At 36.0% G+C, this 16,160-nt stretch overlaps 3 protein-coding genes across 9 annotated transcripts in view; 1 reads left to right on the top strand and 2 right to left on the bottom strand.

Moving 5' to 3' along the window:
• The window catches only part of LOC105455759 (protein couch potato), an 85,286-nt gene extending 84,197 nt beyond the window's left edge, over positions 1 to 1,089 (bottom strand). For both annotated transcript variants that reach the window (XM_011699321.1, XM_011699326.1), the window contains exon 1: positions 954 to 1,089. In XM_011699321.1, coding sequence (XP_011697623.1) covers positions 954 to 1,052 — 99 coding nt within the window. In that variant the 5' untranslated portion in view covers positions 1,053 to 1,089. The remainder of the gene's footprint in view (positions 1 to 953) is intronic.
• LOC105455769 (protein MCM10 homolog) lies at positions 1,014 to 5,622 on the top strand. Of its 3 annotated transcripts, none has more exons than XM_011699367.1 (2): positions 1,014 to 1,089; positions 2,011 to 5,622. In XM_011699367.1, exon 2 carries the CDS (start codon positions 2,023 to 2,025, stop codon positions 4,225 to 4,227), a length of 2,205 nt encoding a protein of 734 aa, XP_011697669.1. In that variant the 5' UTR covers positions 1,014 to 1,089; positions 2,011 to 2,022; the 3' UTR covers positions 4,228 to 5,622. The 3 variants fall into 3 exon arrangements, with proteins under 3 accessions (XP_011697669.1, XP_011697652.1, XP_011697661.1); XM_011699350.1 differs by lacking the exon at positions 1,014 to 1,089 and adding an exon at positions 1,455 to 1,656; XM_011699359.1 differs by lacking the exon at positions 1,014 to 1,089 and adding an exon at positions 1,455 to 1,665.
• LOC105455785 (eukaryotic peptide chain release factor subunit 1) lies at positions 5,208 to 15,479 on the bottom strand. Of its 4 annotated transcripts, XM_011699405.1 has the most exons (12): positions 15,263 to 15,479; positions 14,646 to 14,969; positions 14,151 to 14,326; positions 13,842 to 13,969; positions 13,613 to 13,763; positions 13,310 to 13,500; positions 12,726 to 12,855; positions 12,414 to 12,634; positions 12,184 to 12,331; positions 11,602 to 11,712; positions 8,763 to 8,779; positions 7,848 to 7,931 (listed from the first exon to the last, which is right to left on the bottom strand). In XM_011699405.1, exons 2-10 carry the CDS (start codon positions 14,729 to 14,731, stop codon positions 11,633 to 11,635), a joined length of 1,311 nt encoding a protein of 436 aa, XP_011697707.1. In that variant the 5' UTR covers positions 14,732 to 14,969; positions 15,263 to 15,479; the 3' UTR covers positions 7,848 to 7,931; positions 8,763 to 8,779; positions 11,602 to 11,632. The 4 variants fall into 4 exon arrangements, with proteins under 4 accessions (XP_011697680.1, XP_011697698.1, XP_011697707.1 ...); XM_011699396.1 differs by lacking the exon at positions 8,763 to 8,779 and having other exon boundaries at positions 7,845 to 7,931; XM_011699378.1 differs by lacking the exons at positions 8,763 to 8,779; positions 11,602 to 11,712 and having other exon boundaries at positions 5,208 to 7,931; positions 15,263 to 15,478.
• Positions 15,480 to 16,160: the final 681 nt, after the last annotated feature.

The following is a 16,160-nucleotide window of genomic DNA, read 5'->3' as shown; positions in this document are numbered from 1 at the left end:
GACAATAAAATTCCACGGTATAACGACTATAATAATTAACGTGATATATAAATTATTCTGTTGAAGAATTCTTAGTAATCCCACATGCGTTTCTTTCGAAACGCGCGTAATGAAGTAAGTCATGTATTTATTAATTATCATTGAAGTATTAAGTTTTGTATTTGAAATAAATTAAATGTGTGTGTTACGTATATTTAAACTTTAGTATACTGTAACAAATATATTATATATATATATCATACATTAAAATTATAAACTTTGCGACTTTTAGCTCGTGTTAAAAAGGAAACAGCGGTTTTGTTATACTGGGACAATATAAGCATCCATGATATATATTCAAAAAAATTATGTTAATCATATAATTTGAATTAATAATTGATTAAAAGCAAATACAATCAATAAGCACGTGTATGTAAATACATCATATATACATATGTATACATGTATACGTGTATGTATACGTGTATATATATGTATACGTGTATGTAAATACATTATATATATGTATATACATATATAGTAATTATAGTATACATACTTGTATAATTTTTTTCGCCTTGAGATTCATTTAATTACCAGATTGATAAAAATCATTTACTTCTAACGATGTCAATCCTTGAAAACTTGAAAGAATGGAAACAATTGTGCGAAGATCTTAACCCTTCACACTATGCCTCACATAATTATCATCGATGCGCAAAAAGTGCGAAAAAAAGAGAAAATGGCGATATTTACCGACTAACTGCAATTCAATTATATCAGAGAAACCGATTGATGATATAGGCTGCGTTCCTCTTGGCACTTACAGCGTTTATAAGCATCATTTGTTTTTGTTTAATATTTGTTTAACAACAAGGATGAAATGATTTTGTGAGCGCTGTAACCAGCTGTAAGCGCCAAACGGAGCGCAGCCATAATAAACATAAAATTAATTACGTGCGCGACGTAAATACCTGGTGACAATCGTTTGTTCGTTGCGCTCTCGGTGTGTCTCGATAAGAAAATGAAGCGCCGTGACATATACATAGGATGAAAATTTGGAGCGCGCCCATGATGCAAGTAGACACTGCCGGAGGCGCGTCGAGAGAGGTTGGTTGAGATGCCGAGGCCGCGCGGTATAGCGATGCCTGCTTCGTACTCCTGTGATGCCGTGTGCCACACGAACGAACGTCCAGTGCGCTTTTTCGAGGGACACTCGCGACGATCGTCCGCGCACGAAATTCACAGCGCGACGTCGAAAACACGACGCGCGATCACAACCGCGATTCCGCGGCCGGTCGCGACCAGGGTACCTGAACTGAGCGCAATTCGAAATCTATCGAAAGCTATCGATGCCTTTGCGACCTTCGATATATCGAGGCGGTCGGAGCGGCGCGCGGCGCCTGCGCGAAGTGTTCTCGCGATTCGTTGACTCTCGCTGTGTCGCTTGTGTCGCCGGTCGCGCCGTCGTCTGCTCTGGCTGAGAATTGGCGGGTAACCGTCGGGTGTGACTGCTGTGACGTTCGGTCATGTAAATAATTGTACATACCGCGTATTATATGCGAAAATCGTTGGATAATGCATCGATAATTGTGATTCGAAAGCATTTACGCGAACGATTTCTGTGATGATGAAGCAGCATTTTTGTTGAATTTTTTTAAATATAAAAAGGAACGCGTGAGTAAGGTTAGATTTGTTAATGTGCTGTAAAAGTAGACTGATTAAATAAAGAACTTTAAATCAATTTTTGTCGGTAAATTCCTTTTCGGCTTGTAATACAAAGTATAGAGAAAAAGAATGTTTTAGTCTGTGTGATTTAATACTTTAAGCGTCTTATAATCAATTCTAACAGTAGTAATTGGTTGATTGAGTTAATTAACTCCATTTGACATTACTTTATCTCTGTCTGAGCATCTACAAGCATCTTTTCTTTTCTAGATTGTATCTTTAATTTTAACGTAAACAGCCAAAAATAGAATTAAATAAAAAAACACATCCTTATTTCTCTTATTTTGCCTTTTTTTTTTGCAGAAAAATTGAAACATGGAGCATGAAGACAGTGACTGTGATCTAGACATCTTAAATAATCTCATATCAAATAATACCGAAGAGACTGAGCAATCTAAACATGTTGGAGAACTGCCTGAACATTCCACGCTATCAGAACCAAAAAAGACTCTGACAGAATTGCAATTCAATTTCTTAGATTCTACACCTAGTAACATAAATAATGAGGCTAAACCAACTGAGAATGAGAAAGTCACAAGTGAGATTTATGATGACAAACTTGATTCTTCTGACGACGAAGACAAGCGATATTTCGAGGAGCAGAAGTATTCCAATTACGGGCGGGAGATAAAACAATTGTTAAAAGAATGCTCTTCGTTGAAGACTGAACAGCCTGCAAAATTACAAGTAGAAAAAACTGTTAATTTTAATTTTAATAATAACAAGGGTAAGACATTTGACTTTAATAGCGCTATAAAAGGTAATGACAATAGTAAAGCAAAGGACGTGTACAGCGATCCCTTCTTCGGAATAAGAATAGTTAGTCCCCTTGTGTCCTCGGCTGAATTGAGAGATCGTATGAAGGACAAGATAGCTGTAACAGTATCAAGAGTCAAGAGCCACATTATTTCTGACAATATACACAACGACTGGGTGATTGCAGGTGTATTAATCAACAAATCGGCCACGAAAACCTCGCAGAAGGGAACCTCCTACTGCATCTGGAAGATAAGCGATCTGTCCGACGACCTAAGGACCGTCTCGGTTTTTTTATTCAGTAACGCCTACAAGCAACTGTGGAAAACCATCGTCGGCAGCGTGATAGGTATTCTCAATCCGAACGTGCTCGAGAGCAAGGACAACATCGATCAGGCGACGCTGTCGATCGACAATCCTCAGAAGCTGATGGTTCTCGGCAGGTCCAAGGACATGGGCAAATGCAAGTCGGTCAAGAAGAACGGGGATCCGTGCACCGCGGTCGTGAACACAAGCCGATGCGAGTACTGCGTCTATCACGTTAAGCAGGAGTACAAGAAGTGCGCGCGACGGCCGGACATACAGTCGAGCAACACCAGCTACGGATTCACCGGCGACGCGATAAAACGCATGAATAGCAGGCAGTCCGCTACGCGAAAGCCTTACGACGGATTGGCGTCGTTCGTACCGGTGCTGGCCAAACGCAACGAGGAGCTGTACGAGAAGGACCGCGCGCGTTTGGAATTGTTGTCCGAGAGCACTTCGAATAACAGTATTAAGAAAGTAAAAAGCGATCCAAATCAGGACGTGGACACTAAGACGAAAGGGATATCTGTCGAGCTGACGAATAAGCAGTCGAGAAAAGATTTTGAACGACTGAACAGACTAAGGAATTGGCAGCCCTCAAAGCAATTAATGGTACAATCGACGCCTAACGGGCCAGTTTTGTGCTCCGGTCCAGCGCGATTGAAAGAAAGCAATCCTGTGCCAGTCAAATCTCCAAGCAGTCACACGGGCAAGATCAGTTTGGCTTCTCTAGCTTCGTCACGCCCGCGACTCGGAGCGGGATGTAATCGGGATACAATAGATTTCTCCGAACCGATCACCAAACAGCAGATCCGTAACGCCAAGATGAACGCGATCAAGTGGGTGCAAGAGCACGGACAGATCAAAGCGAAGAATCCGAATGAGATCCGCGCGAAAGAAAAACTGGAGAACAACGCGAAGCGTAAGAGGGGAGCTGACGAGACGGAAGAGCGGAGCGCGAAAAAAGCGAGCATAAGCGACAAATTCAAAGAGATGCTAGAAGCCAAGTCCTCGCACACAGATCTGATCGAGAAGTTGTACGACGAGGAGAAGGAGAAGTACTTCAACAAGCTGGAGGCGAAGGAGAGAATGGAGGAGAAGATGATGAGCACTTTCAAGATCAATTGCAAAGCTGTGACGTGTGCGGTATGCAAGTACACGGCGTTCTCGGCGTCGGACATGTGCAAGGAGCAGAGACACCCGTTGCGCGTGACCGACGCCGTCAAGAGATTCTTCAAGTGCACCGACTGTGGCAATCGGACTGTCAGCCTGAACCGTATGCCGTCGCACAGCTGCGGCAAGTGCAGCGGCTCGAATTGGGTCAGGGCGGCGATGATGGACGAGAGGAAGACCGCGATCGCCGCAGAGACCCTGTCCATCCGCGGCGCCGAGGAAAAGTTCCTGGGTTCTGCGGTGAAAGATGCCAATCTCAACCTTCTAGTTCCCGATGGGGATTAACATGTCAATCTGATTGCTCGCAATATTATTTTTGAAATGAGTATTTATAGAAGAGAAATGAAATGATGATTGAGAAGAGATTAGAAACGCAAACTGGTGCCACGTAACACGTGTTTTATGCAGCGTGAAGGTAAAGTATTTGTATATAAATTAAACGCAGATGCTGAAATGTGCTGCGATACCGTTGCCTGTACGTCAATTTAATTAGTATTTTTTAATATTTGCTGTACGATGAAGATAGAAATTCAAGCTACAACTTGCCGTCTGAATTAATGTTCGAAACTCCTAATTATCATCGGTTAAAATAAAAGAGACGTGAATTTTGCGAATAACCGCGACTGATATCTTACTCCTATATTTTGTATCTTAGAATCTACAAATGCAAAACATTTGATATCCTTTTGTTTATTGTCAGTATTATCAGTTTTCTTCTTTTTTTTTTCATTTTATGAAATGTACAAATATAAAGAAATCCTAAAGAGTGTATCTCTTGCACATTTCCGAAATGAAATACATCGAATTCTCTCCGTCCGAAATGTACACAGCGAGCAGAAACGTTTTGATATACAGCCAGGTACAACAATCGTATAAAAACCATTATGTCGTCTCGACTACGTTCTTCACTAAATTACGTTCGTTTGAAATTTACGTTTAGGCTGAGGTCATCACTGTCTTCCTGTTCGATAGAACCTTTTTATATACTTTTCTCGTGAACGAGAAAAGTGCTTCTTCCCTCTTTATAAACAGGATACGAACAGTCTAAATGAAGGTGGACATCAGTAAGTTTCTAAATATGAAGAACTGTGATTGGGGTCCGGAAGCATCGCGTTGACATAAACCACCATGAGGTCAACGTTAAAATACCTATTGTTTATATAATGTGCAAAATGCAACAGTTGAGAGTAATTGATCTCTGATACAATTTTCCGCGAGGTGTTATGCCAGTGTAACAGTTCCGGACTCTAATAACCATCTGTTTGTATGAGAAACATAGATTGTATTTTTTCACTCATGTACTGTTTAATAACCTATGGTTGTCCAGTTCTATTCGGCATTTTATATTACGATGACACACGTTTACTCTCTTCCTTTTTATATAAAACTTCGAATAAAATATGCGTGAGAAAAGGAAGATTAGAAATAATGCTTGACAAACTTCCAAGTGTTACATGTGAGATACTAATTAATGTTATTCCAACAAATCTTATCTTTTGGAATGCACTACGATAATACCGATTTATCGTAGCTCTCACATACTACGTACATATGCAATTGTTAATTTTTGGACCGAAAAATTATTAAATCAATAAAGTGCAAAATATATATTTATATGTACATGTAATGAGAGAGAATTGATAGCGTTATATTTAATCATTAAATTGTATGCTGTAAAAAGATTACGTTGTTTTTCGAAAAATTCATTTCTACCATTTCTGTATTAATGCAACATGCGATATCTGTATATACATCTATGGAATGTTTTTAGATCATTATTTCAATCTTCCTCTTTGTCACCTGACAAAGCATAGATCTCACAGAAAATGAGCAGCGGTACCATCGAAAAAATTTCTTTTCCAATCCTTAGCTATGATCCGTGTATACTTGTGATCCAGCAAAAAACAGGTTTCATTTTAGAACAGCACGTGTGATATACACATATACGAAAAACGTGAAGCATTACAATAAAATCGTACTCTGAAAAATCGGCCGGGATAAATTAATTTTCACAACGATTACGCTCTCGTATTGCCTTCCTGTCGGATACAAAATCTAATGAGACGTTAAGGAAACGATCGGCTTCGATTAAAAAGACACATTTGACTGGCAAAATACGTGGGAGTAAAATAATCAATGACGAACGTGTTAGCAGTTATACAACTATGCTTGTAGAGATCATAGGCAAGCCATAATCTAAGTACGTCATCGATCCGGTTATTAAAGCAAATCGCGTGGACGACATTTCCATGTACCTTTTACCTTAAAACAAAGATTACAAGGCTTTCCCTATTCTCTTCCCTTTCTCTCACTCGTTCTCTCTTCCTCTCGCATTCTCTCTCTCCCGTTCTCTCACACTTTCACGCATTGATATTTATTGATTTCTTAATTTATCTATCTTGCGTACTTAAATCGGATGTTCCGCTAAGCAGAAACGTAGTCGCACCGATGTATAGAAATAAATAACTATCTAGACTCCTATAGTGAGATGTTTACATATAAAAATTTGAAGAAACGTTAAGCCGGCAATTAACATCTGGGTATCTTGAGAGACAATACACAGATACAAATACTTCGAACCATCACGTTCTGGAATTCGTTGTGCACATATCGCAAAATCGGATCTCTCTCGAACGTTCCACTTTGATGAAGTTCACTTGTGCGCCTGTTTTTTGTCTCTGCAAGGTGTACAACAATATCGCAAATAATGTAGATACATTATTAAATAACGATACATCGTTTTTCGTCGAGTAAATCTCACAACATTCGAGACTCATTGAGAAACTCTTTGCTCTCTATACAGTATTCTTTCATAAAGGATACTTCACCAAAATTGCACGTTACATTCTTTTCACATTTATACATACATAGCGTCGTTTATTACAGAGGCATCATACGAATAAGCGAATTAAATTAACAATGTTAAAATAAATTTCGTAATATCTTCAGTAACCGTTTAAATATTGCGGGAAATATCTTTCTCTTCACTGAGGTGCACCACTATAACAATGAAAAATTACTTCGATACTTTTGCGAAGCGTTTTCTTATGTACAATTGTGTGAATGTACAAAAATCTAAGAGCCAAGAGCCAGCAACGGAGCAATGTAGGATTGCGAGGAATTATCTGTCCTTACGTTTACAAGTGTGTATCACTGCATAAGACGGAAATACTTCATTTACTCCGTGGATCGTGTACGCGACCTCAACTTATGTCTAAGGCAACTGTGCCGTTTTTTTAAAAATTGACATCTATTTACAGAACTCTTCTCCGTATGAATAATTTTGCAAATATCGGTGTAGAATGCACGATACGCAATTGTATGTTCATAATAATCAGTTTATTACAGCTCTTTCATGATTGTGTCTGAACAAAATAGCGCTACAGCCGCTCTTGTAGCTCGAATACTCATTTCTCGTAAAATTTATTATGATAAGATGACAAACATCAATTTAATATAAAATTACGATCGAACCACCATACACTGTACATTTGTATTTGGAACTGTAGAGCGCGTTTGTTTTAAAGGAATCCCTGTGAATAATTAAGGATCATAAATTGTAAATACAAGGTGGTGAATGTATGAGAGTAGGCAGGTATCAAGCTGGCTTAATTAAGTGTCACAGTCTTCGAATCGCCTTTTCTTTCATAGACATGGATTATATCAGCCGCGCCAATATTCGCTGGTGCTCTTCTCTTTCGTGTATCGATTACGATCTGCTTGATGTTTGGTAAACTCTAGACAATAATTTTATGACGATATCGTACGTGCTGTATTGTAAATTTTGAGAAACGTATTTTCTTCATGCTTCTTTCTTGGGACATCATATGTGAAAGAACATCAGACATCATGTCCCTCCTGCTTTCTCCGAAGCTAACAGAACCAAATGTCGACTGAGTCATGGACTTAGTAGTCGTCCAAATCAAAGCCATCAGTTTCAATGTCGTCCAGCTGCATACTTTGAAAGTCCACTTTGTACCGCAAGATACCTGTAAGATACACATTTAAGTATGATATGAATGCAAGAAAGCGACAACCATCATTAAAAAATTTCTTTTGCTAAAAAAAAAAGTAAAATATTTTTATATGAAAATAACGTTATCAAATATTGATAGTGAAAAACGATTGTAAGTACGGAACAATATGTAATATAAAGTATATACGTATATATATATAATTAAAATTACACAGTTACATATAGCATTGATGTGCCTTTTATATTAAATTGATGTTTGTCATTTCATCATAATTGTATAAATTTAAATCAAATTAACATTTTATGACAGCGCTTTCAAGTAAGCATAAATATAATTCAAGAGAATTATATTTTTATATATTACATTTTATAATACATATAGTAAAACATCAGAATTTAGAGAACACACATGTAAAACTTAAATAAAGCATGAGAAATTATAAAATAAATTGAAAAAACTATTGTACAAAAAGCACTGTTCACGAAAAACGTATTATAATTAGTAAAACATTTTATCATTAATTTTAAAATGATATAGACAATACGAATATTATATAAATATTATACATTTTAGTGATTAGGACGATCGTATACAATAAAATAATAAGATCTATGAACTTATATTAATTGTATTAATATACTTAAAATAAATTAATACTTATATAGATATGGATAAGTGATATAGAGGTACATGACTCCGTATAATAAAAATTATAACTGTAAAGAATTAAATAAATATCAATGTATATATGACAAGAACATATCAATGACATTACGATGTAAATTATGACCATGTATCAGTTTTTATTCTTTGTTGTTAATTAATAAAGAACATGTACTGTACCTTTCCCAATATGCAAGCTAATAAAAATAAAATACCGATTAGTACTTGAAGAGTATTAAATATTTTAACTATTTTAAGCAATTACTAATGTAAAAGCGTAAATACTCATAGATATCATAATTGCATGATACTTGTGTTCATTATCAGAGATAACACTTCTCATAGCGTTTTCTGTAGTGTTCAGATTGACATTTAATTTTCGATATTATCTCTAATTATAAATATATATTATCTGTGATTATGAACTTAATATTGCTTATTATTTAACATGCATTATTGTGATGTATCATTTTTTATTTTCCATTATAAGCATGGGCGTATAATATATAACAGAAAAGAAATATATTGAAAGTTACAGTAAAATTCAAAATATAGCATGTAATAATGTATGATCTTGTTGATTACTTTCCTGCTTCCAGTGTCATAATTTTATATTTTAATATTTGTGAAAATGGAAGTATATATCCAAAGAATTTTTAATAAAAAATTGAGATAATTTAATGATAGGTTGTTAAGCGTATTATTATTTCGAGAAGTATTAATTACATTATGTTCTTATATTGATAAACAATCTTATGTTACAACAAGATGTAGAATGATATATTAAATTGAAGCAGAATTCGAATTTCTTAAATACTTTCTTAAAATATCATTTAAATTAAAATATGTAATTATATTAAAGGGACATACATGCGCTTGCTACGAATCTAATAATCATGATTGTGATTATCAGTGTGCAGTTTATACGACATCTATAGCGTAATAACATAAATTGAATAAATATAGATACTATATGTATGTACATTAAATGACGAACAACGAAATTTAAAAAATAGTACCATAGATATATGCAATATGAAAAATATAAATATGCGCAATATAAAATTCTACTTGCCAACAAAATAGATTGCAAATATCATAATTATCATGCAAACCATATTTTACTTGTATAATTACAGAACAAAAAATAGATTCGGTAAGATTTAAAAAATCAAATTGCACATTGCGTATTTCCATTCAGCAAAATATATATATGCGAGTATATAATAAATTGAATTATCAAACAGTGTGTGCGATATATATATATGTCACATGTTTAAAAAGAAATTTTGGTCAATGAAATAAATCTCAATGTGTGGGACAACATAGACGTAAGTAATTATTCTTAGTAATGGTAATGAAACTTGTCATTATTGCCTAAAAGCTAACATTTCAAAGCGTTAGCGATCAATTCATTTAGAACACATTCTATTGTGAACACGGTCTATATTCGTTCGTAACGGATTTCGTTGTGTACGATGGTACCGTACGAAGATGATAAGTGTTAAACGAATAAGAATGTGGCTATATATATATACATATATATATACATATATATGTAGCTATCAAGCAGTACTATTTTTCCAATGAATCAACCACTGTATATTGTATCTACTATTCCAATTATGAGACCAACAATATATGAATCTAACAACGCGACGGAAATAGGAAAAGATAGAAGACTGGAAGATTTCAACTCACCCTGTTATATAAACAGAGTTATCCATATTTCATATAATATGTGTGTGTATGTGTGTGTAAAAGATTTTCTCTTTATTTGCATTTACTATCAAGAAAGAAAAGAAAGACAGCGAGGATTCTCAGACATTTTTTATTCGTAGAAAAAAGAGAAACATAATACTTTAAGAAATATAAACCAAAAATGTTTATTACCACATTCAAACTTATTTTAAGAGACACATATGCATATGTATACTACAGATTTGCAAAGAAGAAACAAACTATTTAGTGAGAAACCCAATGAAAGAAATCGTGAATTTCTTGGACAAATTTATCTTTATATTTAGATTAATTAAAATCAAAGTTTTTTTTACGATAACTGTAATTATTTTTCTATATATTATAAAACAAAAAATTATATTAATAATTTTAAACATTTATATATAATATGAGGTTCTAAATCTGCTTGTGAAAGATGTTACCAATAAAACATATTCACATTCTTTAGGAAAAAAAATGAATACTGAATTCAGATTGTGTAAGTAGAGATAACATCTTTATATTTAGATTACTCAAAAGTAAAGTTTCTTTTTTCAATAATTGTAATTATTTGTCTTCGTATTACAAAGCAAAATATTATATTAATTTCACAAAAATATTACAAATTTTTAATACTTATATATAATATGCAGTTAAATCTTATTGCGAAAGATGTTATCATAAAACGTATTCACATTCTTCAGGAAAAAAAAAATGAATACTGAATTCAGATTATGTAAGTAGAGATAACATCTTTGTATTTAGGTTACTCAAAGCAAAGTTTTTTTTCAATAACTGTAATTATTTTTCTATGTATTATAAAACAAAAAATTATATTAATTTCAGAAAAATGTTAATAATTTGAAATATTTATATGTAATATGCAGTTAAATTTTAATGTGAAAGATGTTATCAATAAAACGTATTCACATTCTTCAGGAAAAAAAGAAATGAATATTGAAGTCAGATTATGTGAGTAAAGATAACATCTGAAGAAACAACTTGACTAATCATACATTTGAAATTTATACTTAAAAGAATACTTAAAAGAATTTCTCATTAATTCCGTTACATTTATAAAACTAATTAAATCATTATCAGAAATTTAACACAAATCATAAAGTCGTCAACAAATAAATAAACGATAAATTTATGAAACTAATTAAATCATTATCAAAAATTTAATGCAAATCATAAAGTCATCAATAAATAAATAAACGATAAATTTGTCCAGCTTTGCAAATATGCTATATAATACACGAGATGTAAGTGAACGCACGCAAGACAGAGAAGGAGCTACCTGGTCGATTCTGAGTAATTCACGGATGAAATTAGTAATCATCAAGGTCAACATCATCAAGAGGCTCATCGGCCTGCAGTGACTGGAAATCAACTTTGTAGCGGAGGATTCCTATGCACCAAGATATACTCCACAGTTAATATCAGTTCGATGAAATTTATCTTCCATGCAAAATAATCTTTGCTGGTGTCTAGCGTAATGTTAATCTACCGACTTTTAGAGATATTGTGTACCCATAAAACGCAACTACGCCAATTTGAATAAACGAAGTTCCACAGCAAGTTAAATCCGCAAATTGTATTTTATTGAATAAAAAACCTAGCCTGGATATATCGTTTGAAATGTTCCAAAGGCGGATATAAAAATCATTTTTAATACCATTTCTTAAATTTAATTTTCTAATTTTGTTTTACTGTTCTATTTATATTATTTAATGATTTTTCATTTATGAGTTTTATTTTTCATTTGTGATATAAATTTACATATTTTATGATACAGGGAGACAGAATGTATCTTGTAAAATTAAAAACGATAGTACAAATAAATTAAAAACAATGATAAACACGTAAAAAAAAGACTTACCTCCAATGCCACCAAAACCTCTAACGAACTGGGATCCTTCCTGAGACTTGTCCGTGATAATTTCCAAGGTGGCACCAAAACTTTTATAATTGTTCGCGAGCCATTCAAGTAGTGGTTGACACTCTACGAGTTCCAATTCTACCCCGCTCTATGAAAAATGTAGTAAAAAAATATAGAAGCGAAATTGAAATATATTTCTATTTCTCATTTCCAATCGTTTTGATGCTCACTTCTTTATCAGTAAAATGAGTTTTATCCTTCTCTTGTTCTGGCGTTAAGTGTAATACTTTTTCTTCCGCGTTCGTATGATTTTTCAGGACATATCGTTGAATATCTAAATTTTCCCAACAAATTAAAGTTTCGACGCTACCTAATTCCAAGGCTCTCAACGTGTCTTCTACACCGAAACAGTATTTACCAGTTTCTTGAGAAATTTCATCAAAATAACGACCTACAAAACAAATAAAAAATGTATATTATTTAACATATATACCTCATATAATATTACATGCTAATTGATAATATTGAAAATAAATATTTACCGATCAGCTTTTTCTCTTGAATAAACTTTACGTTTTGCAAAGATTCGGCCGCTAACTCAATAGCTTGATTAAAACCGTTTTCGCCACCATATGATACATCAACCAGCTTTATAACCTTAGCTTGCAATCTCTGAATAAGAATTAATGTATTAAAAAAACTAATATATTAGAAACACAATCTCTGTTTTTATCTCCTTGTAATACACAAATGTATTCAAAGAAATTAATTGAAAAAAATGGATAGTTAACAATGCTAAATAATCGCTTATCAAAAAAGAGATTCGGGTTCGATTTCCGAACTTGCTAGCTTCATAGAACATTAATGTATAGCACGAAGAAAATTTAGTGCGAAAATTCCACTCTGATAAAAATAGCTTACGAGAGATGAATTTAATCTTTACAGGTAAAGATAAACAAAGAAATTAAAAATATTTAAAAAAAACTTGGATCTTTGGAATAGAGGTCGGATAAAAAGCTCATAATACCTTTCCAATTGTCAATTTAAAAACTGACTTAAACTAAAACATTATTCATAATATAATAAAACAATTGAAAATGTGATCATAAGAAAGAATCTTGCTTACTGGATCGAACATATCGGATTGACTAAGCTCCGTCTTGAAATCGGCGCTACCCGCCAGGATCAATCCAGCGATGTTCGGTTTATCGTTTGTGATGTATAATTGAGTAGCCACTTCGGCTACTTTTCGAACGTAATTATGCCGCTTTTCCATGCGTAATCGGGCAAAACGCAATGCGGATTGTCCACCTCTGCCTGAAATCAATATTTTTTTTTGTAACACATTTGATACAAATGCCTTGATCTTTGAACGAGCAGTAATTGCAAAGATATTGGCTTTTTCAGTTTTTCAATTTCTCTTACGTACCATGTTTCTTGGGAAGGTCCACAGTAAATTTATGTAATACCTCACGCGTATTGCCTTGTAGCGTTCCAAATAATGCTCCATTACCATCCATTACAATAAAACCGAATTTGTTATCGTCCGCGAGTAATGCCGTGAGCGCTTCTGTGTGAAACTGCAAAACGCAATATAGTTTGTGTAAAAATCACGCTTCGTACACAAGTGAGCGCACTTTTGTAAACATGACACATACCTTATTATCACAAAGATATAAAGATGTATTGATAGGTTTGAAAGGCTCGAAATCGATGTTGACCTTCTTTTCTTTACCTTCCTCCGTTACAATAGTTCCACAATAAATTACCAGGCCATTTGGAGGCACTAAAATGCATAAATAAATCATGATTAATATTTAATATATGAATTACAATACTTAAATGACTCAAACATAACATAATTTTGTATGTAAAACAAATGGAGCACTGTAGTTGTATATAACAGGTTCTCAAATTTTTTTTATAAACATAAATAAAAAACGTTACGTGAATAAAAACGTGGTTACCTTTAGTATATAGCTTTAGCCTATGCTGCACCGATGTGATTGCACCCAAAACAGATAATCTATTTACACGTGACTTAATGTTCGACGCTGTACCAAATTCATCCGCCAGCATCTTGCTCACTCTCGATATTTGGTCCTTTGGAGGTATGATTAACGAAATCATACTCGTTCCATTCCTACAAAGACAAACACATCATCTTCCGTCTATCGGTGCACTGCGGAGCTAATTGAGAGACAATTAAGGAGAAATCCGCTTATGTAAGGCGCGAGACCTACAAATTATTCTCCGCGGTATAAATTTCTGACGTTAACCACCCAGTGTATTTCAATGTCCATCAGTCGCGACTAAGGCGATCCTTGTGCAGAATTGAGAACACCGGAATTGCGGAACATGGTGGACGGTCAGCACATGGTCCGCCGAACCATATGTCAAGGAAATTCGCGCGGCGGTAACAGCTGACAGCGGCGAAGGCGCGACGACGTCGACCTACTTACCCCCTGGCCATCTCGAGGCTCTTTATGAGCTTCTTGATCTTCCAGATCTCGACGTTGCGGTCGGCGGAGGTCTCCTCGTTCGACATCGCTGCGGATGTGCGTGGGGACGCGTGGTCGCGGCGTTACGGCGAGCACTGCTGCCCGAGAATGCTGCTGAGAATTAATCGCTGCCGCACGCGCTCTGGTCCGCCCGCGGAGATCCGTACGTGGACTCGACGACTACGTCGACGATGGTGGTTACGGCGATGATGTCGACGGTGAGCGAGCAGGCAACGTGGCCCGCGTCGACGACGAGGAACCGTTGTCCCTGCGACGGGTTCCTCTCTGCGAAAAATTGCACGGTCGGGAGAATTATCGATATATAGTTACGAAATACCGCACCGATCCAGTTCACACCGGATTATGTCAGCCACGGGAGGAACGTGGTCGACATAGCCATTCATTCAGGGGCGGCCGCCCGTTCCGTTCGTCCGCTCTCCGTCTCTCTCTCTCCCACGCTCGCTCTCTCTTTCGCTCTTACGCTCGGTGTCGCGCGCGCGGGCATTAAACGCTCGGGTTTAAGCACGCGCCGTGCGCGGCCACCTTCGCTCACGGCTGTTACAATTGTCCGCACTCACTTTCGGGGGATCGTTACGGCGTGGTAGGTGCGTCCGACACGTCGACGTCGTTGTCGCGTCGGGACCGTTGGACCCTCTTCAGCGGCGACAGCGCGGTTCGTGACACGGCGAGTACCACGCGAGTCCGAGCCTCGGTATGCACACGTCGGCCATGCGATGGCACACAGCAGCGGAAACGTCAGTGAACCACGGTGGACGTGCCGCACGCGAGGCAAAATGGGAAGCAAAAAGACCCCGAGGCCGCCCAGTCGCGCACACACGAGCGCGCACGACCGCGAATCGCACATTCGCATTGGCCGGCGAGCGCGCGCGACTTTCGGCCGCCCTTGTATGAACATCCGGCGGTGGTGAGAGGCGCGGATTGTGGACGCGTACCAAACTTCCCTACAAAAATTCAAATTTTAGAGGCGACTGTCCGATCGAGAATTTGTCCAAGAGTTTCTAAAATTTAATTAGACAACATTAATAAGGAGATATACTTATCTATGACGCGTGAAAAAGAATATTAAATATATTATTTATAAATATTACTTCTATGATGAAACATGATTTAATCTTATATTAATTTTTGTTAGATTTATCATACAGATCCTATATGTTCTGTTTTGTTCATTCCATGAAGATATATAGAGGTTATATACTATTTCTTTCCTGTGACCGATAGCATAAAAATCATTATTTTAAATTTTACTGGTTTCGACAAAAGTTAATAGTTAACAATCTATATAAATTTGGCTTAATCTAATCACTTGATCGGTATTGTGTCCTGCACACAACGGCTAATGCTTGCCACGTGGCAAGATGCGACGTGATAACCAATGGACGTGTCATTTTTCTTTAGGAGCTGCAAGTTTATTGGCTACCGCGTTGCATTTTGCCGCGCGGTAAGCATTTCCGC

This window comes from Wasmannia auropunctata, unplaced genomic scaffold (genome assembly GCF_000956235.1).
Source record: "Wasmannia auropunctata unplaced genomic scaffold, wasmannia.A_1.0 LD336106.1, whole genome shotgun sequence".
NCBI classification, from domain to species: Eukaryota; Metazoa; Arthropoda; class Insecta; order Hymenoptera; family Formicidae; genus Wasmannia; species Wasmannia auropunctata.
The sequence above is the reverse complement of the archived record's forward strand: the minus strand, read 5'-3'. Positions and strand labels throughout refer to the sequence as shown.